Source organism: Lemur catta, chromosome 6, assembly GCF_020740605.2.
Source record: "Lemur catta isolate mLemCat1 chromosome 6, mLemCat1.pri, whole genome shotgun sequence".
Lineage (NCBI taxonomy): Eukaryota > Metazoa > Chordata > Mammalia > Primates > Lemuridae > Lemur > Lemur catta.
The window spans coordinates 76,058,152-76,084,931 of NC_059133.1; the positions used below are offsets into that span (position 1 = coordinate 76,058,152).

Genomic DNA, 26,780 nt, shown 5'->3' on the forward strand with positions numbered 1-26,780 from the left:
TCATGTGTAGGCTGAGATGGATTTGCTTCCACCACAGCTTTCAGCTCATTATACACCTTGGTCTCAGGTCACCTACATGGCTCATTTTCAGGATTAAAATCACCAGAATGGAACTTTTCAAACCATCAACGTCCTGTGCGTTCATTAGCCACATCCTTCCCAAACACTTCATTGATATTTTGAGCTGTATGTACTGCATTGGTTCCATGACAGAACTCATATTTGAAACTAACACGAATTTTTGACTTACCCATGGTTTCACAAAAATTGCTCTAAAAAAAATTTGAAAGATAATCACAAGCCAAAACATGTGCCTGAAAGAATGAGGATGTACCTTCACAATAAAAAAACAAAAACAAAAATAAAAACACCCAAGAAGTGTCAAAGTGAAGTGTCAGAGATACAAACTGCCAAACTTAGTACTTAAGGAAATCAGACATTCCATACTTAATAACCTTAATATTTAAAGCCATGAGACTGGGTGAGATCACCAAAGTGGGCAGAGGTACAGCATAGGAGTAAGGCTGAGGCTGCTCGCTCTCTACTGTTGAGAGGCCAGAGAGAAGAGAGGAATAAAGGAGACTGAGAAGGACCAGCCAACAAGGTAAAAGGGAAATGTCCCCTCAAATTATAATTTGAAATTGTCTCCATCAATATTTTACTAAAAAAGGTTTTCTTGTTTCACTGTGAATCAGCAACAGGGGTAGTAGTGACCACCCTATGTTCTTCTATTATTCATCAAAGCAGTCTAGAAATATAAAATTTCAGAAGTCACCTTAATAATAAAGAATATCAAAGAATATAAATGTAAGCAGAAAGTATTTTACCTGTGAGATTGTATATAATTGGCTTCTTAGAACTGTACTCCTTATATAAAATATAGTTGATGGATGATAAATAATAGATGATATATTAGTTTCCTAGGGCTGCTGTAACAAATTACGATAGCCTGGGTGGATTAAAACCACAGAAATTAATTTTCTTATAGTTCTGGAGGGCAGAAGTCTGAAATCAAGCAGGGTGGGTCCTTTCCGGAGGCTGAGGGAGAATCCATTCCATGCCCTTTTCCTAGCTTCTGGTATTGCTAGCAATCCTGCGGTTTCCTTGGTTTGCATAACTCTGACTCTGTCTACACGTGGCCTTCTAAATCTGTGTTTCAAATCTCTTACTATAAGCACACTAGTCATTGGATTTAGGGCCCACCCTAAAGCCGGGGTGATCTTATCCTCACATCCTTAATTACATCTGTAAAGACCCTTATTTTGAAATATGATTACATTCCCAGATATAGTAGGTTAGGACTTGGACTTACCTTTTGGGGAGACACTATTCAACCCATTACAGATGATAAGGTTTGCAGGATCAGTACTAAGAAGTTGCTGGCCAACTCTGAAGAAATACAGATAGATGTTGCTAAGTACTAGTTCTATGGTAAGAGGCAAAAGACCTTAAAAATGAACTATATGTAAGAATAAATGTAAGCACTATTTTCAATTAGGAGACCATATCAATTTTAATCACTCATCTTTATTGATAAAATAGGCTCCTATGCAGTACATACTCTCAGACATAAATTTCAGGTTCTGTTTCACAACAAAAAAAGTACAGGATGGAAAACAAAGTAAATGTCTTTAACACCGAGGTCTTAAAATTATATCCAAGCAAAAAAACCAGGAATAAATAACTCAACTTATTTATTTACAAAAATAATTATTTATCAAGTAATGTTTTATAATAGAGCTGCCTCAATGAATTGCCTCAGACTTAATCCCAATTGTGTAGCTTATTTTCTGTAATTCTTACCAGGGATAAAAACTATTTGAATGAATGTGCCATTAAATTAAGGGATACTTTCCAAAAAACCAATAGAAAAGTTAAAAAATAAAAACTGTCATTTATTTATAAAATAATCAATTAAGGCCTCTGAATGAGAAAAGAAATCTACTTAATGTTTGGGCCATTAGCCCTTTTCAATCAGCCCCATCCACCCCATTCACCCAAACTTAAGATAGAAAAATTCTGAAGTGAAAAGTAGTTTTGAATTTTACCAATATATGAAATTATACATAAAAATTACCATGTGAAGTAATATTTTTAACAAATTATATATTCAAAAGTGGAATTTTCTATCTGTGCTAATTTTAATATATATTTATTATAAATAAGTATAATATATTTAATTATATTTGATACTCTTATTCTATAATCCCCACAACATAAGAAAAATTTAGCTTTCAATTGACATTAAAGCACATTTCTGTATCTGGTGGTCTTTAAAAAAATTTACATACTATATATTTGATTTTTTTTTTTTAAAAAGAAAACAAATACTTCTAAATCAATAGATTTTCTTCCTCTTTCAACTGAAAGGTTATAAGAAAAATCTTACAGGTTATGAGGACAAGATGGAGCTTAAAAATAGATCTGGAATTTTTGTTTTTAATTTTAATTTACTTTTTCTGTACCTCAAGAGTAATTACTTAAAAAAAAAGGGTTCTATGAGCCGGAGGAATTCCCAATTTACTTTGAAATTACCATACCTACCTTGCTATATCAAACATTTCAACTCTGTTAGCTAAATAAACTACATTAATATCCTTAAAGATCAACCAGAGAAGAGAAAAAAATCTCATCTTCGTTATTGAATTAGAACCAAAACTTATTCTTTCAAAAGAGTAGTTTAACCTACCAAATGTCTATTATAAGATCTTCTTTCTTAGAAAGTAGTATTCCTTCTCTTTCATTCCTGAAATAACATTTCATATACATAAGCAAGTTGTGGACAATTGTTAGCTAGGTATCAGTTAAGGTAAATTAGATAAAATTAAATTACTTCTTTTGTATATGCTGCATATAAAACATTCATACAGCCTTTAAAACTGAATTTTCTTTCACAAAAATTTAAGTTAATGGAAAAGTAGACAGGCAATCACTAAAGCTGAAGTCTCATGGTACATAAGCTATTTGTTAACTCTGACACCAAACAGGAAGGATAAAATTTAATATGAAAATCTTCTTCTATTCACAAAACAGTGGCAAAAATTTATATTTTTAAACTGAGATAAGTCTATGAATCCCCAAACATTTATTGGGAATATTCAATTTATTTAAGTATTATCCAGAAAGCCAGCAGCACTGCTGAAAGCTCTTGGTATGTTCAGCAGTCACTGCGAAAGCTTTTCTATTTGTTCACCAATTAACAATGGCTCAGTTTCTACTTTTCAATTATGTTTTGGAATAAAGTCTATGACCATTAACTATGCATTTTTTGTTGCTATCTCCTAGCCAGTGCACTGTACATATTATAGAGAAAAAAAATAAAGGGTTGAGATTGAGTTTTCTGTTCATTCATTCATTCCTTCATTCACTTATAGGGCAGTCCTAGTGACCATTTGGAGCCATTTAAGACTTGGAAGTTCTTCAGCTCTTCCTTAGACTCAGGTCACTACTGGTCACTAATGCTGATAAAGAAGTACTTTCCGATGCATCATCTTTCCTAAGGTTCAAAAATGATTCTCGAGTTATTTGAAGGATCTCCCTCAAGCCTCTGTTTTCTTGCTGTAAGAAGGCAAGCAAAAACAAAGATGCAGTCACCATCTACAAAGTAGCTACAAGAATACAAACATATACATACACACACACATTTTTTTAGAGACAGGGTCTTGTTCTGTCACCAAGGCTAGAGCACTGTGGCATGATCATAGCTCACTGCAGCCTTACAGCCTTGAACTCTTGGGCTCCAGTGATCCTCCTGCCTCAGCCTCCCGAGTAGCTGGGACTAAAGGCATGCACCAACACACCCAGATGACTTTTTATTTTTTGTAGCAAGGAAGTCCTGGCTATGTTGCTCAGGCTGGTCTCAAGTTCCTGGCCTCAAATCCTCCCACCTTGGCCTCCCAAAGTGCTGTGATTTTAGGTGCGAGCCACTGCACATGGCCCAAACATATATTAAGAAAAGCCAAACATATAACGGTATAACAAATAAAAAACAAGTCCTATAATTGGCATTAATGTACTAAATGATACATATAGTTAACAACTCAAATATAAAGAACACTTTTAAAAAGATAGGAATAATATGTTCAATATCTTCCACCACTACAAAGCTTTCTTACTTAGGTAAGCAGCTATAATTACAGATAGAAACTCAGAAATTGCCTTATTTTATAATCACATTGGAGATGAATAACATCTAGATATATATTTATATAGACTCATAAAGCCAGTGAATAATAAATACCCTGGGACTAGAACCTCTTAGTACTTTTATTGCTTTCCATTATAGAATGGAATGCAGGACAAGCCATCTGGTTTGCTTCTCTCACTGGAATTGAGAGCAGTAGGGCTGGCAAAGTAGACGTTATTTTTCAAGAAAGAAAATGACTAAATCTGACTTTGTAAATAACTTTGCCTTTCTCCCCCCATCTAGATTAGTTACTGTAAGAAACTTATAGACATTTACAAATAACCTGTCAGCCAGGTGCAGTGGCTCACACCTGTAGTCTCAACACTTTGGGAGGCTGAGGCTGGAGGACTATTTGATGCCAAGAGTTCAAGATCACCCTGGACAACATAGTGAGACCCCACTGTCTACAATAAGAAAAATTAGCTGGGCATAGTGGTGCTCATCTGTACTCCTAGCTACTCAGGAGGCTGAAGCAGGAGGATTGCTTTAGCCCAGGAGTTCAAGGCTGCAGTGAGCTATGATCAAGACCCCGTCTCTAAAAAGTAAAAATTTTTAAAAAAGATAAAAGTAACCTCTCATAATTTATTCTCTACTACTTTGTCTTCAGTGTCACCTAAATTTCAATGGTATAAAGCGGGGATTAGCAAACTATGGCTTGGCCTGAGGACCATTTTTGTAAATTAAATTTTATTGGAACATAGCCAAACCTAAATGGCTGCTTTTCAATTACAATGGCAAAGCTGAGTAGGTGTAACAGTTTAGTTTGAAAAGTCTAAATATTTACTCTCTGGCCCATTACTGAAAAAGTTTGCCAACTCCTTTTATATGAATGGGAGAACGCTTATGCTCAGAGAATTAATTTTTGGCCCTCTATGACCAATTTCCCCACCAAGATTTCAAAATGAAGTTTAAGAGTATAAAAGTATAAAAATCTCTTCTATTGATTTGAATTATTCAATAATCACATGTACTTTTGCTACCACAAAATAAAGGACAGATAAAGGCTTTTACAGTTCCCAGGAAAATAAGAGTTCCCCCCAAGTATTTGTGGATTAAAAAAATTTCCCTGCATCACCATGATCTCTAATAGAATGAACAAATTTTTTAAAATTACTCAATTAAAGAAGTATATTCACCTAGTGAGATAAGATAGGATTAAAATCAATGTTCTCAATTACTAGTATAAGTTAGTGATTATCCTAGATTCCTGCATTACTACGTAAATGGTCTTGTATCATACACCCATATAACCAGTATCCAGAAGAAAAAGAACAGTACCCCAGAAAAGTGTGTGTGTGTGTGTATGTATATATATATATATATATTTTAAAATGTGATATATTTTCTGGTGTAAATCTTGGTATGGACAGTTTTCACCTATATTTGCAATTTAAAACTTACTTCAAGTTGAAATATCCGTTCTTGTTCCTTGCAACCCTGCTGCTCATCAATTTCAATGGCTTTCCTCATTACTGCTGCCATTTCAGTTATCTGGTCAACATGTGCTTGTAGTTCCTAAAAAAAAGAAATGGGAGTTGGAAATCAGTGAAATACTTTATTATTTTTATTCTGGGATCCTCTCCCTTTTATAAAATCTGCAGTGCCACTTGACACAAATGTAATATATCAAACAGATATTCACAATAAAGTTGGTTGACCATAAATGTGCTTTTAAAATCAGATTTGTTAGGACTAGAATTAAAACTAAGCAGCACAATAGCACAATATAACTAAACCTAGCAGCATGAAAAGTATTCATAGTTCACATTCTTCTCAACACAATGATCAATAACTTTTTCTTTTTTGCGCCTACATATATACTATTGGTCAAAATAATGGGAAAGATAAAAATTGTTGACATTCAATCTTTTTTCCTCCCTGAAGTCTTCATAATTTACCAATCTTTTTTGTATTATCCATGCCTGTAAATTGATCTCAATCCCATCTTTAACGTTTTCTAGATCAAAAACCTCCTTGAAAGTGGAACTGTATCTTATTTATATCTGCCTATTATTTAGTGTATGTACATAATAAATCTCAAGTAAAATGAACAGAATTTTGTTTTTAAGTATTAAAACAGAATTCTGTATTTAAGTATTAAAATATTAAATGGCCTTCTTTGTGAACTGATGAAAATATAATTCCAGTATAATATCGACATCCATATATTTTAAACACAAGCAGCCCAAATTCTTCCAATCTCAATCCCTTATTTTTTGCACATTTATGCTGTGCCAGGCACTGTGTTAGGCAACAGGAATACGAAGCCTATTAAGATATGTTCCCTGATCTGAAGGAGCTTACAGTTTAGTGAAAGAGACAGACAAAAAAGGTTTAAAATCAATACAAACTTGAGAATAATCATTTTCTTAATAAATAGCTTCTACAGACCATTATTCACTGGCAATTTAGTATTATTTTATTACATTAAGGCCACAATTTAAATATAAAAGCAAATAACTCCCCCCCAAATAAACACTAAGTCTCAAAAATAGTTATACTTTTTCTCTGTAAAAAAGATTTGAACAGAACCCCCAAAATCCCACAGAACTAGTAAACTGGAAGAAATGATAGAGAAAAAAATTGGAACATCTTTGGCAAACCACATTTAATAACTTCTTAACCAACAAAAATGCAGGTCCTTATATTATTATCTTACTGGGAAAACCTATATTAGTACTCAAGAAGAAGATACAACAAAGGCTAATCTGCACTGTACGACGTATTTTTAGAAATTAACAATTCAGTCCCTGAATTGCACTAATGACATTGTCAATGCTCAATAGTCACATGTGGCTAGTGACTTCCACATTGTACAGCACAGATAAAGAACATTTCCATCATTTCAGAAAGTTCTATTGGACAGCCCTGGGTTAGATTATAGTAGCAAGAATAGTATCAAGACAAATATTTGTCATATTCTGCAAGAGTTAAAAAACCATTAAAATCCTTCCCATCATAAAGGGTGCATATTGATTAAAAAGCAAATAAGTACAGGTAACTGCAGCAGCAAATTGAATAAGGATAATAAGTAAGAATTTTGAATACCAACAACTTTCTCAATTTATGATTTGGTCAGTCCTACTGCACTGATGTAGGCTAAAAACTACAAAGCAAGCATTTCTTTGCCTTTAAAATAGAAGAAAAAAAGACACTAATAACTTTTTCAAGACAGAGTCTTCCAACAAGATCATCACAGGAAGAAGTCCAATACTTCAAACAGAATAGTATTTTTATAGGCCCAGTTAACAATTCACTGAACTATAAAATCTTTAGAGAAGCATCACAGACCTTTTAATGGGCACAAGGGGCAAGACTTGTGCTTTGAAAACTGTCTTGAAGGGAAGAAGTGTCACCGACATAACCCTTGGACTGTTTTGACAAGCCTTTAATTTCTAACTTTTGTCTAAGTTTATTCCTACTTTACTCAATACACACCTGCCACAACTGAGTTTTAAAAAAAAAAAAGACAGTTAAGACATAATGGAGGGAGCACCACTAAATCCTTGTATCTAAACAAAGGCATTTTTATTTGTGAACTTAAAACTAAAGGACTACAAACCATCAAAAATCTGAATTAAAACATTTCACTTAATACTTTGACCAAAATTTTTATGAAATCAGGTTAAAATTAATGTCAAGAAAATATCTTTGGTGTCCAGAAAGAGAATGACTGTTCTGCAGCAACAAAAACCGTAGCAACACCTAACAAGAGCAAATAAATGAAAAGCTGGGCTAAATAATCTTTAAAACCTGCAAATATCTAACAGGCTGTGTATGAGACAATGCAGAGAATTAATGACAGATTTAAAGTTTATACACTGAATAGCATGGCTATCAAAGGTATAGCATTCTTTGATTTCATTTATTTGCTGATCTAATCTGGAAGGGAATTTCTTTAAAAAGAACTTTTTAAATGGACCCCCCCCTTCCATCCACACCCCAAAAGTTGACTGTTTATTTAGTGTACATTCTGATTTGCTTCCAAGTGCCTCCTCTCCAGTCCATGTTGAGGTGCTTCAAGGATGTGTCGAGATGCATCAAGGAAGAATCCTTCGGAGTTGTTACGATGTACCATGTCAATCTGTAGTACAGAGTCATTATAATGTTAATACGGATATTATCCGTAATTTAAAAACTGAATGAGTGTTAGTTCATGCGTGTTAGCCAACTGTTTAAAATGTTTGTTTTTTTAAGATTTCCAAAAAGGCATCTGTTCAAAAATATGTAAAAATACATATTTGGATAAAAATATGTATTTTTCTATTTATTTTTAAATGTGTGCTCAAAAACTTCCAGGTGAGGGCAAAATTCTGTATTACCATGGTCTCAAAAGGGTCTCTTATTCCAAAATGCTACTATGTATAATTCTATTTGTTACCCCTAAACATGTTATAGAATTATTTTTGTGTTTAGGGATATCAGAGCACTAGTACCTAAATACATTCTAGAATCCCATACTTTTATGCCTTTGTTTCTCTGCTCACCTGCTTCTGCTTCTTGAGCCCCCTGGTAATTAATTCAAGGTTGGATTTAGATGGATTTTCTTCCTTTCCTTGACACCTTTCCAGACTTTCCTCATAAGAACTAATACAGTTTCCTCTAGTATTCCAGTAACAATTCGTATCTCTATTTTAGGATTCATCACACCCTACCCTACATTAGATAGTTATATTTGTGTCTGTAGCTCCCATTACACTGCAAGCTCATATGGTAATGTAACTTGTTGTTTCATTCATCTTATTATTTCCCATAATTAACCCAGTGCAAGTGTTAATTGAGTCGAAGTATCTCCTTTTTGGGAAAAATCAAAATCACAAACATTAATATGTATTAGTTAGAATTAATAACAAGTAACTGAATAGTCATTTTATGGAAGGCAAGGCTCATCAGCACTTAGATAAAGAATTCAATCTACATAATGAAAAAGGATGGTTTATAGCTATCTTAGGAAATGTTTAACTTTGCTAATTAATAAATCAGCTCTGGTAAAAACCTAATGTGTTTTAGAAAACATCTGCTTCTGTCATAGTTGCTACCAGATAGGACCAACAAGCTGCAGTCTTATCCTAAGCATTTTTTTGCCATAGTATTCTTTCCTTTAGATCTTCAAAATTTTATTTTTTTAGATTATAACATATGCTAACCTTTTGGAATTTCTCAAGATTATATTTACCTTACCAATAATTTGAATAAGCCAATTCCTCTTTGCACCTTTAAAAACACTCTTAGTTATATCTTTAAATTCAAAGGATTTTATAATGGTCTCAACAATAGATATTTTCCATCTTCAAAAGATTGCCACTTAAATATTCCTGAATTTTCCTTTGGTTAGGAGATGAATAACATAATCAGATAATATTAAACCCAAATTTATTAATTTATTGTTTTACTAGTTGACACAAAAAGGTACTTATTTTTAAGTTCCCTAATATATAAAGTTGTTATGCAAAGAGCTATTTACTAGGTATTTAATTCTAAGAGAATTAATAATAGTTTTAAAAGACCTAAATGCACAAAAATGGAAGAAATATTTTTAAAAAATCTAAATTCTTTCAATTGAGAAAGATAAAAAAGTCTTATAACAATCACTATTTCTTAAATAATATTAGTAATAACTAATAATAGTTAGCTCACCATTATCCAGTACAGATAATGGCCTAGTTATTACAATCTAGTATAATATTTTTATTTCACACCAGGAGTTAAAATTCAGTCTAAAATAAAATATAAATAAGAAAAGATTATTCCACTTGTCTTCATAGCAGTTGCCAGCACATATGGGGACATACCAAAGGGAACAGACACAGGGATGACAATAAGTAAGATGAATAGCAGGAAAAACACTAATTTCTAACCACTTCCACTTTGTCTCTAAAAATTAAGCCAATTGGTATGCAATATGTGGAGGGGACGGGAGCAAAATTTTAGTATGTTGGTTCTTTTCTTCTTAACCCCATGGTTTTTCCATTATAATCAGGATCATTTATAGTCTGAATTAGCCTCATTCAGAATATAGACTTAAGAAAAACAAATCTACATTAAGCTGCTTTCAGATTTAAAAAGAAGTTTTCACCATTTCAATTTTTCTTTTTGTAACAGAAGTCAATATACAAATTTATTGGAAATATTTCTTAAAAGAAGATAACCTTATAAAAATAATTTTGAATTGAACACTTACCTTTATTTCCAAAATAAAGTTTATTTTTGAATATATGCATAAAAGGTACTAAGAAGCAATGGGAGTTAAAAGAGTAAATCAAACAGAAAATGTTACATAATAAGAAATGAAAAAATAAGGAAAAGCAAAAATGTCAATTTAGAAGATGAAACAATCAACATCATGTTAAAATGGCATTACTAGATACTTGTGATTTGTTTTTTAAATCTGAACACAACCATTCATCCCTCTTTTCCATTTCAAGCCACATTTATAGAATGGATTACCTTGGAGTGCTGTTCTTTTAACTTCATTATTATACCCGGGTCATCTTTTTTGCTAGCCATTAGCAATCTAAACATTTGTTCTCGATACTTGCTCATTATAAGTTCCAAGGCAGACTGATGTTCTTCCAGGGATGTACGCAATTCTATCAAGAATAACAGTGTATTTTATTCAAACTTGAGTTAAAAGGACAAAAACTATTCTCTTCTATATTATATTTATCAAAAAAAGCAACTAATAAATAGGACATTTTCAAAAGAAAACGTGATACGTAATAATCTAGCCATATAATAATAAAAGGCATCAAATGAAGTTCCCTATTAAGTTTTTTAAATGACCATTTTAAACTTGTATTTTGGAGAATCATTTCAACAAACATATACTGAACAGCAACTAAATATCAGACAATGCTCTCTATATTAAGAATACAAAAAGACCATAGAGCTCAGTGTCTAGTGGAGAAAACAAACACGTGGTAAATACAGAGTGGAGCACTACTCAAATATATTTAAGAAAAGTCTATGGGGAGAAACCAGTAGAAGCTTCACAGAACTACAGTATTGAAATGAACTTGAATTCCTTCAGTTGAAAAATGAAGGAATGGGCAGTCTAAGCACGGAGGCATGAAAGTGGATGATGTGTTTAGGAACTGGTTTGGGATGGCAAGAGCAAACGGTTCGAGGTGAAGAGAGCTGTGGTAAAAAGTTAGAAAAGAAGGGCCAGGCGCGGTGGCTCACGCCTGTAATCCTAGCATTCTGGGAGGCCGAGGGCGGGTGGATCGTTTGAACTCAGGAGTTCGAGACCAGCCTGAGCAAGAGCGAGACCCCGTCTCTACTAAAATAGAAAGAAATTATCTGGCCAACTAAAAATATATATAGAAAAAATTAGCCGGGCATGGTGGCGCCTGCCTGTAGTCCCAGCTACTTGGGAGGCTGAGGCAGAAGGATCGCTTGAGCCCAGGAGTTTGAGGTTGCTGTGAGCTAGGCTGACGCCACGGCACTCTAGCCTAGGGAACAGAGTAAGACTCTGTCTCAAAAAAAAAAAAAAAAAAAAAAGTTAGAAAAGAAGGCTAAAAATTGACTTTGAGGATCCTTGTATAATGAAATAAGGATACAATGAAAGTTCTTAAGCAAAAGAATAACATGATCAGCTTTACTTCTGAAAAATCAGTCTGATGCTTGTGCTGAAGATGGACTGGAGAGGAAAAAGAGGCTGGGATCAGGGAGATCAGTGAGCACTGTTCAGGCAGGAGACTATGAACACCTAAACTGGGGTCCAATGCAGTAGAACTGCAGAGAACAAAGCTATTTCATAGGTAACAACAACGGCGTAAACTGGATATTGAGGGTGAGAATCTAAGAGGATGTCACACAAGGTAGACATTCAAATATAGAACAGGATAAAGAGCAATAAATATGACTTAGGTACATGGATTAGAAATGGGATTAATATCAAAAAATAACTTTAGTTGGCTGTTTTCCCATTTGTGAAAATATTAATTGGTCCCAAATCAACAGTACAATTGCAGATTACAGTTCTCTTTTCATTTGCCATACATATTAATACATAGGAGTAGTAATATATTTTGCCTTTATTCTCTTGTTGTAATTCTCTGATTTGTCTGTTTTCTTGCTGGATTCCCATGACTAATGTGGACCGTGGCCGATGTCTTGCGACTTCATTAAGTTCTTGAATTTCTTCCTGATACTAATGAGAAAAAAACTTTTAAGTGGGGAGAAAATATTTGCAAATATCTATCTGATACATAAATATACATATCTGATACATAAATAAAAATAAGTAAATATCACATAAGCTTCTAGTATCCAGAATATATAAAGAACTCTTATAACTCAACAATAAAAAGAAAATAACCCAATAAAAAATTGGCACATGATTTGAATAGACAGTTCTCTAAAGAAAATATACAAATGCTCGATAAGCACATGAAAAGATGCTTAACACATCATTAGTCATTAGGAAAATGCAATTCAATACAACAAGATATCACTTCATAATCACTAGGACAATTATAATCAAAAACGGTGAAATGATCACTTGAGCCTAGGAGCTCCAGGCACAATCATAGCCACTGCACTCCAGCCTGGGCGACAAAGCATGATTGGTGTGGCTCTTTTGAGAAACAATCTGGCAGACGCCCAAAAAGTTAAACATAGAGTTATTACATGATCCATCCATTCTACTCCTAGGTATATACCCAAGAAAACGGAAAACTTGTCCACACAGAAACTTGTACACAAATATTCATAGCAGCATTATCCTTAACAGCCCAAAAGTGGAACAATTCAAACACCTGTCAACTGATGAATGGATAAACAATATTCTGTACCCTTACAATGCAGTATTATTTGGCAAAAAACAGGAATGAAGTACTGATACATGCTACAACATAGCTGAACCTTAAAAATATGTTAAGAAGCCAACCACAAAAAGCCACATTATATCACTCCATCCATACATGTCTAAAACAGGGAGAGAAATCCATAGCGAAAGATTAGTGGTTGTCAGGGACTGGGAGAAGGGGAAACTAGGATGAAACTGCTAATTGATAGAAGGTTTTGGGGGTGATGAAAATTTTCTGGAATTAGATAGTGGTTATGGTTGCATAACCTGTGAATATGCTAAAATGGAATGAATTGTATTAATATGTACCCTTCAAAAGGGTAAATTTTATGGTACGTGAATTACATTTAAATAATAATAGGACATGTGCAAAATATATGCAAAAAGTTTTGTATTTAAAAATGAAAATCTAATTTTAAAATAGCACTCATTTATTTTCAAGGCATTCTTATGAGACACTTAGTAATGAATTCATTATAATACTCCTGGTTCTTAATTTAAGATGTCAAATTCCTCAATATTAGGTATATGTTTACTGGAGTGCCTGAGTCTAGCTGGACAATTAGGGATGGAAGTAATCTGTTGCAAAACACAGTTGCAAAACAAAATAAGTAAATTTGCTCCATTGTTTCCAATAGCTTTGCTAAAAGCATTATCCCAGGGTTGCTTCCTTGTATAAAATGAATGAGTGAGTTTCAAGAAAGTTGGCTGTGAATATACATTTTTCCCCCTCTGATTTCCGTCATAATATCAGTTATTTTATAATTCTCTTAAAAGAGCTGAAAATTTTTAACAGAGTTTAAAATGGCAGCTAAACTAATGGCCCACTGGAAGATTCCGTCATACAACAGGAAGGACAGCAAGAAGTGAAGCCCTTTTAATTTCTTCTTTAATTGGCAGCATTAAATGAAAACCGAAGTAGCAAGTTTAAGTGCAGTAACTGCACAGGGTGTAAACTAGATATTGCCTTGCATCATTTTCAAAAGCTATCTTTTTTTATTTCAGCCTATTATGGGGATGCAAAAGTTTAGGTTACGTATATTGCCCTTACCCCCTATTTTGTTGTTAAATAGCATCACCAAGTACTTTTATAAAGAAAAATATGAACATTTCTACATTATATAAGACAGAGCAAAGTGTCAATATTAGTATGGTCTTTGTCAAATGTATTCAGTGTTAACAAATTCTTTTATTTTCTCCCTTGTGCAACTCTGTCAGAAATATAAGTGATCAAATCTACAAGTTTTACAATATATATACATATACACGTCACCTGAATATGACAAAATAAAACTGAACCACGTAAGTCAAGCTACTTTAAAATTTTAGATAACACTGAAAAAAATTAGTCTAACTAGGCAGCAATTTATGATTGTCTGTGACTGCTTTTGTTAAAGGAATCAACAAGAAAGAAAAATCAAACCTGCTTCATGGCTTCTACTCGCTTGTTGAGAGCTGTGGTTTGCTCAATCAGAGATTCTGCGGCATCGTCGTGATCTCTCAATCTTTCAACAAGAGCTTTAGCATCAGCAAGTGCCTTCTCTATTGTGCAAGTCATTTCTAAAGGAATATCTATAATCAAAATTAAAATCAAGACTCTAAATTAGCATGTCACCTTATTTTAGTTTCATGTTCATACAAATATGTTTCTTAAGCCACATTTGTTACATTGTCTAGAGAGGAAAAAAACATCTAAGAACACCTTGTGGTTTTGCTTCCGTTAGGACAGCACAAGCTTTAAAGTGAATTATAATATTTCAGAAAAATTAGAATACAAATGATTTGCAGACATAACAGAATGTATCTAAAACATCCTGAATTTATGGCAGGAAAAAAGCACATAGCCAATGAAAACAATGTTATATTACAAGAAATTATGTCCTTCATGAGGGTGCTCCCTATCTTGTCAATTTTTGAGCAAGGTCACTTTGTTCACTGGTCTGTATTCTGGGGTTAATGATTGTTAAGAACCCTTCCTAGCCTCTGCTTGGTGAGGTTACTTAAGACACTGTTCACAAACACTTACTGACCAAGCCAAAGTGGCCTCTATGTGTCACGGTCAAAGTCTCAACCTCAAGTCTCAACATGTCTAAGTCAAAGTTTCAACCTCTTCTTAGAGGAACTTCTGCTTCTTATATATAGTTGCATATTATATAATCTTAACTCTTGTACTTTCCTTAGTAAAGTGGAAAAAAAAAAACTTTTGACTTAGAACTTTGGCTATTATAGGAAACTTTTGATATGTTAAAATCAGCAAGTAATATGTTCAACAGGAGATAAAATTAGGAGACAAAACATGAAAAAGTCAATAGTTCGCTTTTTTTTTAAGAGATAGGGTCTTGTTCTATCTCCCAGGTTGGAGTGCAGTGGCCTGATCAGAGCTCACTGTAACCTCCAATTTCCAGCGTCAAGCAATCCTTCTGTCTCAGCCTCTCAAGCAGTGGGACTACAGATGCATGCTTTTTAAATGTTTTTTAAAGGTGGGGTCTCACTATATTGACCAGCTGGTCTTAAAGTCCTGGCCTCAAGTGATCCTCCCACCTCAGCCTTCCAGAGTGCTGGGATTATACATGTGAGCCAACATACTGGCTTGCTTCTTGAATTGGTAATGTGGAGACCTCAAACAAAATTTTAATTTTAAAAGTCTCTTTCAAAAACTTTATAATCTTCTGAAACTTATCCTTCTTGAACTTTTTTCTCTTTCTACTAAGTTTTACCTAACCTTCCATATGAGCCACCCTTTCTTCAAGGCTTTCTTAAAAAATAAAATCACACTATAAATTACTAGGCTGGAAGTTAGGTCTACAGAAGTTACACTAAAGCTCTGGTATAGGTCCAAGTCAAGGGCTATATGGAAGGATTTCCATCAACTTTAGGAAGACAGAAATTTGCTACAGAATTCACGATTTTGTTAAATAAATACTACTATACTGGACTATAGATCTAATGCAGCAAGGGAGAAAGAGAAGATTTAAATAACTCAATTGTATAAAATTAAAAAAAAACACATCAGGCAATTTCAGAAGATTTTCATTTACGGTTATATTTAAGAAAGATTAAAAATTGTAAATTAAAAAAAATAGACTTTAAAAAATGTTCAAACAGCATTCTTGGTTATACCCAACAGCTGAAGCAAAGGGTATATTGTCCTGTTGTTATAAACAGATATAGTCAAATGAGAAGATTTAATCAAAATAAATTAAAATTAAAACTGCCAATTTAGAAAATATCTAGTATATGACTAAATATTTCCAGAAATCTCTAAGAAGCAAATAAGTTGGAAATAGGTAAAATTTCTGGGTCTTTAGATGAAACAACCAAAAGATTTGACTTCTAAGATCTGAGGGGTTTAAATAAGGGTACTTGAAAGTATGACAAGCAAAAAGGCCATTAAAGGAACCACTGTCCTACACTTGCTAAAACACAAAAGGACAACTATCTAAAATCTAGCCAAAGATGCTGCTTGGAGGGAGAGATTGCCATAGAACAATGCCCTGTACTTTCCCTAAACTTCCAAGGGGAATTATCTAAAATTGTAGATGGACAATAATACAACTTTCTTATTTACACAGGTGTTACCATATCTCCCATTGATCCCATTACTATAGAATACTAGATCCTTCAGAGTAAAATTTTAAATTTATCTGTAAAGCAAAAAGGAAGGAAGCGAGGGAGGGATGAAGGGAAAAGAAAAAAGAAAAGAAAGAAAAGAAAGGAAAGGAAAGAAAAGAAAAAAGAAAAGAGGATAAGCTGACATGATAAGTAAAACATAAAAATCAGAAAAAATATTAGTCTTAAAGTAAAAATAAATGGTTGTAACAGATCATGAAACAAAATAATAAAAGACAAAGTCATAGAAATATCTAATCTACTCATCCTAAATTCCAATCTGTAAATGACATCACTGGGACCACTATCAGAAGAATACTTCTTTATGCGCTAAAATACAACACCTACAAATTTAATAGATAGAGTCTGTTTCCAAATAAAATGCACTAAGATTCCTACATATGATCAGATAGCTGATCTAGCTATGAAAATACCTATACTCTGCATAATTCAAGAAAAAAAAAAGGTATGCTTTCAGAATCCTTTGGGCAAAAGAATCCATGGACATAGATAGATTCATTGGAATAGAGCCCTCAGTGTAGACAGTGTAGTCTTCCTAGATAATCATGAATATTTCTTTTTGGAGTATGAAAATGGTACACTGTGTTCTGGGAGTATTAACTCAACACGACACTGAAAACCCTCCGCCTATTAATTCTTATACCTTAATTGAGTGGCTAAGGCTTTAAACCTTAAAAACACCAATTGAATTAGTCAAAGCATCTTCAGGGCTTATACTAGGCCTTTAAAACTGATGTTACCATACAGAGTAAATGCCATAGTAAACCACTCAAATTTTCTACCAGTTGAGTAATTATGAAATATTGTTACTTTCTCCTTTTCATATTATCATCCACTTATGTAACACTCTTAATACAGCAACTTTTACCTACTGAAAGAAAAATCTCACAATCGTATTTCCACAATTCAAGAAGTATCCAAGCCCAAACCAAAACTTTTGAATTCTCTAGTACCAAATCCTGACTTTAGAGATTGTTAATAGGTTTTACATTAAAAATAAAAAGTGACAATACCAGGCTTGTTATGCAATAGGTACTTCATTCACTCTGATAAAACTCAATTTCTTACCAAAAGTCAAACTGATCAAATTACTTGATTGCGGTCCTCTAACACAGAAGAACTTACTAAAATAAAAGTAAATACATACACTAATAGCTGGTATGCTTTTAGAATAATAATTCACTTCTCTGAAATGCTGCAAAGAAAAGAGGTTCCTCAGACATCCTTTAAAAAACAGATACATTAACTGCTTGATGCTACCCAATATAACTGCTATCATAAAGGCGGAAACACTATGCAAGCTATTAATAGTATACCATACTATAGATACTACAGAAATACTTTAAAGTACATTATTATAAACAGATTGGTTTTACTAAAAGTCCTTATGCAAGGGCCTCATATATAAAATAACAAATCCACAGAGAAGTTAAAAGATTCCATCACAGATACACAAAATCTGGCCTGTCAAATTCTAAAAGAAACACAAGATGATCAAATTGTTAAGATCCATGTTGATAAAAACTGACACAATCAGATTGGCTATTTAATGGCACCAGATAAAACCTCAGATACCAAAAACTCCATGAAACATCTCATTCAAGTAGGAAAAAAATGGCCACGATATTAAACATGGATGAGAAAATTTATCTGGGATAGCAGAGGATTTGGCTCATTTCATGTCTCATTTGTAAATTAATTAGTCTGGAAAAATTATAAGGGTGAAGGAAGGACTAAAACCATTTCTAAAGAACTTCTTGAATATATGCAAGTGAATTTAATATACTTGCCTCTCTCTATGGTTTAGGTATATATAACATTCTTACATATACTAGTAAATATTAGTAAATATACTAATGATAGTATGAATGAAATGTATGAATTTCAAGTATGCAACATTTTGTTTCTAAGAAACTTTCTTGTCTCATCATTCTCAGTCCTCAGGAAACCTCAAGCAAGACAAATCCAAGGAGATCTAAGACACGTTATAATCAAATTTTTGAAAACTAAAGACAAAAAGGAAATCTTGGAAACAGCCAGAGAAAAAATGACATATTACTGATAGATAACCACCAATTTGAATGATTATAGATTTCTTATCAGAAATGAAGGCCAGTAGAAAGTGGAACACTTTTAAAGTGCTGAAAGAACTGTCAACCCAAATGCTCTTTATATATGAAGGTAAAATAAAAATCATTCTCAGATGAGGAAAAAAGTAATTCATTTTTGGTAAACTTGTCCTAAAGGAAATTCTTCAATAGAAGCAAATCGGTATCAGAAGGAAATTTACAGCATCAGGAATGAGGGAAGAGCAACAGAAATTGTGGATATCTAGGTAAATATTCTCTTTAGTTCTTTAAAATATATAACATTTGAAAACAAGAATTATAATTTTGTTAAGATTTTTAATTTATGTAGATGTAATATATGACTACAACATAAAGGGGGAGAGTAAATGGACATATATAGTGATAGGATTTCTACATTTCACTTGAAGTTGTAAAAATATCAATTGTAAGTACACTGTAAAAAATTTACATATATTGTAATTCTTAAAGAACCCCCTAAAATAACTGTACAGAGCTAATAGTCAAAAAACCACAATAGACGAATTAAAATGAATTTAAAAGTACAGAGATAATAGTCAAAAGACCACAAATAGCCCAATTAATCCCAAAATAGCCCAAAAGAAAAAAAGGTGGAACAAAGGAACAAAATACTGAGGGAACAAACAGAAAACAAATGATGTCAGACCTAAATCCAAACACATTAATAATTTCACTAAATGTATATGTTCTCAACACACAGATTAAGATGGATTATGACAATTAAAAAAGAGGACCCAACTACATGTCATCTGTATGAAACTCACTTCAAATATCATATACGTAGGATACGAGTAAAAGGATAAAAAAGTATATACACACACACACTATATAAATACTAATCCAAAGAAAGCCAGAGTGCTAATAACCTCATGAAAGCACACTCAATATAATTAGCCATCAGGGAAATGTAATTCATAACCACAATGAGATATACTTACTAAGATGGCTATAATAAAAAAAGACATGTAAAAAGTGTTGGCTAGGATATGGAGAATCTGGAACCTTCGTAACTGCTAGTGGGAATGTAATATGGTACAGCTACTTTGGAAAACAGTCTGGCAGTTCCCTAAAAGCGTAAACATATGATCCAGCAAATTCCACTCCTAAGTACATACCAAGAAAATGAAAACAAGCCGATGCAAAAACTGTACATGAATGTCTGTACCAACATTATTCACAATAGTCAAGAAGTAGAATTAACCCAAACGTCCATCAACTGATGAATGAATAAATACGGTCTCTTCATACAGTGGAATGTTTAGCAAAAAAAGTCAACGGAGGGGATGTTGTCCTGACACATGCTACAACATGGACAAAAATTGAAAAAATTATGCAAAGTGAAAGAAGTCAATCACAAAATGCTAACATATTATATGATTCCATTTATATGAAATGTCCAAAAGAAGCAAATCCATATAGGCTGAAAGTAGATTAATGGATACCCAGGCCTGGGGGTTGGGAAGAGGTAGGGGGAATGGAAAGTGAACACAGAATTCCTTTTTGGGAAGATAAAAATGTTCTAAAATTGATTTTGGTGATGGTTGAACAAGTCTACGAATATACTAAAAACCAACAAATTGTACACTTCAAATGTGTGACTAGTATGGTATGTGAATTATGTATCTCAGCAAAGGTGTTATATTAAAAAAAAAGAACTGGAGTGGCTAAATATTAGACAAAGTAAACTTCAGGGAAAAGAAAATTATCAGCGACAGGAGCATTATATAAAGATAAAAGGGTCAATTCACCAAGACAACATAAAAATCCTAAATGTATATACACCTAACTAGAGACCTTCCAAATGCATGAAGCAAAAACTGAAAGAATTGAAAGGATTAATAGGCATGATTAATAGGCATATTCACACTTACTGCAGAAAACTTCAACACTCCTTTCTCAGTAATCAACAAAACTTGTACACAAAAAATCAACAAGGGTATAGATAAAATGAACACCATCAACTAAGTGGATTGAATTGATATCTATTAAAAACAACAACAGCAGGGTACCCATTATTTTTAAGTGCACATGGGACGGTCACTATGAGAGACCATATCCTGTGTCACAAACCAAACCTTAACAAATTTAAAAGAATCATACAAATTATGTTCTCTGACTATAATGAAATTAAATTAAAATAAAAGAGATAGCAAGAAAATCTCCAAACATTTGGAAGTTAAACAACACTCTTTTAAATAATCCATGAGTCAAAAAGGAAGTCTCTGGAAATTAGAAGATATTTTGATCTAAATAAACATGTAAATACAAGATATCAAAAATTTTAGCATGTATGTAAATCAGTACTTTGAAGGAAATTTATAGCATTAAATGCTTATATTAGAAAATTAGAAAGATCTCAAATCAATTATCTAAGTCTCAACCTTTAGAAATTAGGAAAAGAGCAAAATAAACCCAAAGTAAAGAGAAGGAATTAAAGAGCAGAAATCAATGGAACTGAAAACAGGAAAGTAACAGAGGAAAAACCAATGAAATCTAAAGCCAATTCTTTGAAAAGATCAATAAAGCTGGAAAACCTCCAGCAAAACTAATGAAGAAAAAAAGGAGAGAAGAAATAAATTACCAATGTCAGAAAAGAAAGAAGGGACATCACTGCAGACCTTTAAGTCATTCAAAGAATAAGTGAATACAATAATAAATTCCATACATACAAATTGGATAATTTAGATGAAATGGACTAATTTCTCAAAAACCACAAACTACATTACATTAATTAAGTCGCACAAGATGAAACAGATAACTATTAATAGACCTATAACTAACAGTTATTGGAGTTATATAACAATTAAAATCCAATAATTATTCTACAATAGCCCTTTAACTATTAAGAAATTGAATTTATAATTAAAAATCTTCTGCAAAAAATCTTCAGACCCAGATGGCTTCAATGGCAAATTGTACCATACATTTAAAGAAGAAAGTAACACCAATATTACACAATCTCTTCAAGAAAATAGAAGAAAAGGGAATACTTGTACATCCAAACTCACAAAATGATGGCAGCATTTACTAATACCAAAATCAGACAAAGATAGCATATAAAAAAAGAAAATCACAGACCAATATCACTCATGAACATAAGTGTAAAAAATCCTAAAGAAAATATTAACAACTCAAATTCAACATGTAAAAAGAGTACTACGCTATATGATCAACTGGTGTTTATTCCAGAATTCAAGGCTGTCTCAATATTCAAAGATCAATGTAATCCACTAAAGAAGAAAACCACTTGATCATACCAATTGGTGCATTAGAAAAAATTCAACACACTTTCATAATAGAAATTTTCTGCAAACTAGCACTAGAAAGGGATTTCCTCAAACTGAGAAAGGGCATTTCCAAAAGACCTACAGCAATGAGGAAAGGATGTCCCCAGCCACTCATCCTATTCAATATACTAGTGCAATAAGGATAGAAAAAGGAAAAAAATGGCATACCGATTGGAAAAGAAATAAAAACGCCCTTATGCACAGCCAACATTGTCTATATAGAAAATCTCAAAGTATCCAGAAAAGAACTAGAACTAATACCTGGTTTTAGCAATGTCACAGGATACAAGCAACAAGAATCAATCATTTTTCTACATCGTAGCAATGAACCACTGGAAACCAAAAAAATTTTGTTTAAAACCCACACATTTAAAAATAGCTTAAAAATAAAAAGAGAAATTCTTGGGCATATATGAAACAAAACACATGCAGGATCTGCATGATGACAACTACAAAATGCTAATGAAAAAAAAGGAAAGAGGACCTAAATAAATGGAGATACATATTGTGTTAAGATGTCAGTTTTCCACAACTGTTCTACAGATTTAATGCAATTTCCAATCAAAACTCCCGCAGAGGCCAAGCTTGGTGGCTCATGCCTCTAATCCAAGCACTTTGGGAGTTGTATCTAGAATACCTAAAAATCTCTCAAAACTACAAACAAGAAAATAATCCAATTAAGAAAGGAAGAAAAGACCTTACCACTTAACCAAAAAGATATACAGATAGCAAATAAGGACATGAAAAGATGTTCAACATTATTAGCTATTAGAGAAATGCAATAAAAACTATGATGAGAATAAGATCCACCACACCCTTATTAAAATGGCCATTTCATCTTGGCACACTAGGCAGCTTGTAAGTCTCATAAAATAGCTATTTATCTTTTTCTACATCAATACCACATTGCCTCATATGTAATAGCTGCAAAATAAATTCTTGCTAGCTGATATGGCAAGTTTTCTTTTTCAAAATTGCTTTACCTACTCTTTGCCTTCTCTCCAACCTAATTCAATCCAAATGAATCTCTATAGTACTCTAGAGTAAAATCAAACTGCTAGGTAATACTTTCAATTAATTCAAACTGTTCATAGTTTTCTGAACTTGAGGAATGCTACCTTATACTGTCATTTGTACAAGAGAACAAGCGCTATTCCCATTTTACCAATGAGGAAATAGACTCAAAGATTCCAAATATAAAGAGCCAAATGACAGTGCTATGAAGCAAGGAAAGAGCCAAGCTAATACCAGAAATAGAACTTCTGATCCCCAGTCTAGTGTTCTATTCTCGAACCAACCTGGATCCCCAGGGCCCTGTGTTTGCTTTTTACCTATATAAAAACCACCTCGATCTCCTTAGGTGGAAAAACAAAGCAAATTTTCTGATCCTTTCCCACAAATGGAACTTACAAGATATTAAAAAATTTCATTTCAAGCCAGTCATAGAAAAATGAGAATGTATATGAAGAGAAAATTTTAAAAATAACAAAATTTCAAATATATTTCCAGATAATAAAAGCCTGGAATTCATTTTAATTAGGCATCACAGTTAATTATAAAATCAATGAATGTTTACTGATTGGCTTCTTAAAATTGTAATTAACATCCACTTTAAAAAACATTCTCTTTCCAGATTGCATAATGAAATACTATTGTCAAAGTGAACTACATTTAAAACTTGTTATGTAACTATAAAAACATCTATTCAGGGAAAGGAATTATAAACTGCAGGTAATTCAAAGCATAATTTTATTAGCACTTCAGAAAAACAGTGACACAGTTTCTAAAAATTTGCATGTTCATTTCCTGCATGTGAAACCACAGAAAAGTTTAAAATATTTTATAATATGCATTTACTTTGTCACCTTTTTTTGCAAATCATTGTGCTTTCTCCTTTTTTTGGCTAGTAAGTGGAGTGGGAGGAAGATTGTTTTCCAAACTCTCTAACAACTTTCAAATTTTTAAAAATAGACTCTAGTAAAAAAGGAATATTTCAAATTTATCTGCCTGTTTTTATAGTGCATGTCTTAACTAGCCACAATAGACTTACATTATTTTCTATAGGTAGGTCCAAATTACAAGTGAAATTTTTTTAAGGTGGGTTTTTTGTTTTTTTTTTTGGTTTTTTTCTTTTCTGCATTAGCCACATTCTCGCCCACTTTACCACCCAAAGACATTTGCAGTCAGACTCCTGGCAGAAGGCTCAGAACATTCTGCTGCAGATCAGAGAAACCACCACCCACTCAAGACACCAATGGCCAGCTGTTTACTTTCAGATTTTAGTTAAGAAAAATTTAAAGAAATTCAAGTCTCTCTTCTGTTTCCCTTATCTAAAAATCCAGTACTCTTCCAGCTGGGCCTACACAGAAATATTATGAATACTGATATACCACAGCTATGTCTTTAAATGTCAACAATCTAGTTTAAAATTTTTTATTGTTCAGGCAGGTGTCTCTAATGTTAAATAGCATAGTTAATATTAACTGACACATATGGAAATGGAAAAAAAAAGGCATAGTTAAGGCATATGACTTAAGTCCCATAAGTCATAGAAATTTATAATCTTAAGAGATCAAGAAACACACAAATTACATATAAAAATAAGCATCTTAGGCATGCAAATCACTATATTTGAAAGCACAGATTTCTCACTGTCCTTGAAAACGGTGGAATGAATACATGTTTGGAGCTTAATGAAGAAGCTTTCTGAAGAAAATAAATTTTTAAAGTTGGAAGGAAGAGAATTTGGAAGGACGCTGGAGGATTTTTTAAAAATTACATGTTTCCTTAGAATTGTGGCTAAACATACATTACATATACATATGTTCAAACAGTTATGACAATTCAAGAAGGAACTAACAATCTAAACCACTTACTTCTAACCTGTGGGTCAAGGAGTCAGTGAAGAGTTGCATGAATGCACATACACCAAGCATTTTCTGCAGTCTAAAACACTTCTCTCACACACATCCCGCTATTTTTCAAATATAAACAGATATTAGTTAGAAGATAAGTGGATTTCTGGTTTTAAAAAACCAGATACTGGTATGATGAAATACAAAATCATTTAAAACCATAGCAGGTTTTTTTTTTTTTTTTGCCATTATGCCTAATTTCAATCAACAAATGCTAAAAGCATAATTATTTGTGTGTTAGAAGTGCAAGGTTCCTCATATTCAAAACAGGCCAGAATCCTTTAAGCTAATACACAAAGTTCCTTCTGGCTCTAAAATTATGATTTTAAGGGACTGAGAACTCCTATGGTGAATTCTTTAGAAGTATTACATTATAAATACGTATACATATGTATATATAAATAATGCTTGCTATGTGCCAAGCATTTAACTAGCTTTTGTTTCAACAATAAATAAGAAATGATTCCAGACTCAAGTTCAAATTCGCAAGAGAGAAAGATACATGAACAGATAATACAACCTAATAAATACTGCAGAACTGTTTCAAGCGCTTTGGAGCACAGCGGTATCAATGTCTCCTGGGGGAGTCTGAGAAGACAATGATTTATGAATTGGGTGTTGACAGGTGGAAAAACAGAGGAAGAAGAGTATGTATTCTAGACAGGTGGTACAGCACACACAAAGGTATACGGAGTTGTGAAAGTGCATGGCATGTTTGGGGAAACAGCTAGTAGTCTGGTATGGTTGGATACTGAAGTATTTGGAGGGAAAACAAGATGAGACTAAAAAGGTAAAATGGATTGGGATAGACTGTAAAAGGTCCTGAACGACGTGCTTAACAATTAGTTCTTGATTATGTCAGCAATACGTTACTAAAAAGTTTAAGGAAAAGAGAGATATAAACAAGATATATATTTCAGAATAACTCTAGGGAAGGATGACGGTGGGGAAACCAGTTTGAGAGTGGGAGGCAACTGCAATAATTCTGTCGAAAGAAGAAGAAATAATATAGTGCAGTGTGAGTGGAAATGCAGAACCAAGGATGATTCTTAGGTTTCTAGTTTGGATAGGACAGATACTGATAACGTTATCAGAGATGGGATACAGAAGGAAAAAAAACCAGAAAAAGAGCAACACCCCTTGGAGAGCAGTTTCGGGAAAGAGGGAATGATTATCTTTGTCAAATGCTGAAGAGGTACACTGAAAAGGATACCCCTCCCAATAGCGAGCTCCCAGGTGAGTAAGGCAAAGAGAAAACACACGGAAGGAGTGTCCACAGGGTTAGGGCCAAGGCTTTTCATTAAACTTTCCGCACCTCAGTTCCGGAAAGAGGAGCTCAGCGCTGAGGACCGGGAGAGGAAATCCGGGTCCCAGGAGCTGAGAGCCCACGGAGGGACGCGGCTAGGGCTGGGCGCCGATAGTTCAAGAGATGCAAAGCACCGGAGCGGCCCAGGCGAAGGAAGCTTCGACTCGCCTACACCCGCTCCCGTCCATTCCACTTACTCCGCTCTCAATCCCTCGCAGCTGTCAGCTGTAGCGATTAGGACCCAAAGCCTCTACCAACCGGGACCTATGCATTCAAGGGAAGAGACTCCGCGCCCCTATTCGGCTTCTTCAGCGAGCAGACGCATAACCAGACAGAAACACCACAGAAGCCGCTGAGGAGCCAGCGGGGCTCAGCCCCGCCACCGGCCCGAGAGTAAACCTCCGCTGACCACCTCCGACCGGCGCTCCCGGAGAGCTCCAGCCTCGCGAGATTTCCTTCCTTGCGTTACCGTAGGGCAGAGCCCACCACTCGCTCATTTGCGCGAGAGGTAGGGGCGGGACCGTTCTTTGTCCCTCCCT

General features: G+C 33.7%; 1 protein-coding gene across 3 annotated transcripts; it reads right to left on the bottom strand.

Moving 5' to 3' along the window:
• Positions 1-1,507: 1,507 nt before the first annotated feature.
• On the bottom strand, positions 1,508-26,768 carry FGFR1OP2 (FGFR1 oncogene partner 2). Of its 3 annotated transcripts, none has more exons than XM_045554157.1 (7): positions 26,439-26,768; positions 14,419-14,567; positions 12,221-12,338; positions 10,634-10,776; positions 8,157-8,270; positions 5,588-5,701; positions 1,508-3,558 (listed from the first exon to the last, which is right to left on the bottom strand). In XM_045554157.1, exons 2-7 carry the CDS (start codon positions 14,551-14,553, stop codon positions 3,421-3,423), a joined length of 762 nt encoding a protein of 253 aa, XP_045410113.1. In that variant the 5' UTR covers positions 14,554-14,567; positions 26,439-26,768; the 3' UTR covers positions 1,508-3,420. The 3 variants fall into 3 exon arrangements, with proteins under 3 accessions (XP_045410113.1, XP_045410114.1, XP_045410116.1); XM_045554158.1 differs by lacking the exon at positions 26,439-26,768 and adding an exon at positions 26,251-26,424; XM_045554160.1 differs by lacking the exon at positions 8,157-8,270 and having other exon boundaries at positions 26,439-26,697.
• Positions 26,769-26,780: the final 12 nt, after the last annotated feature.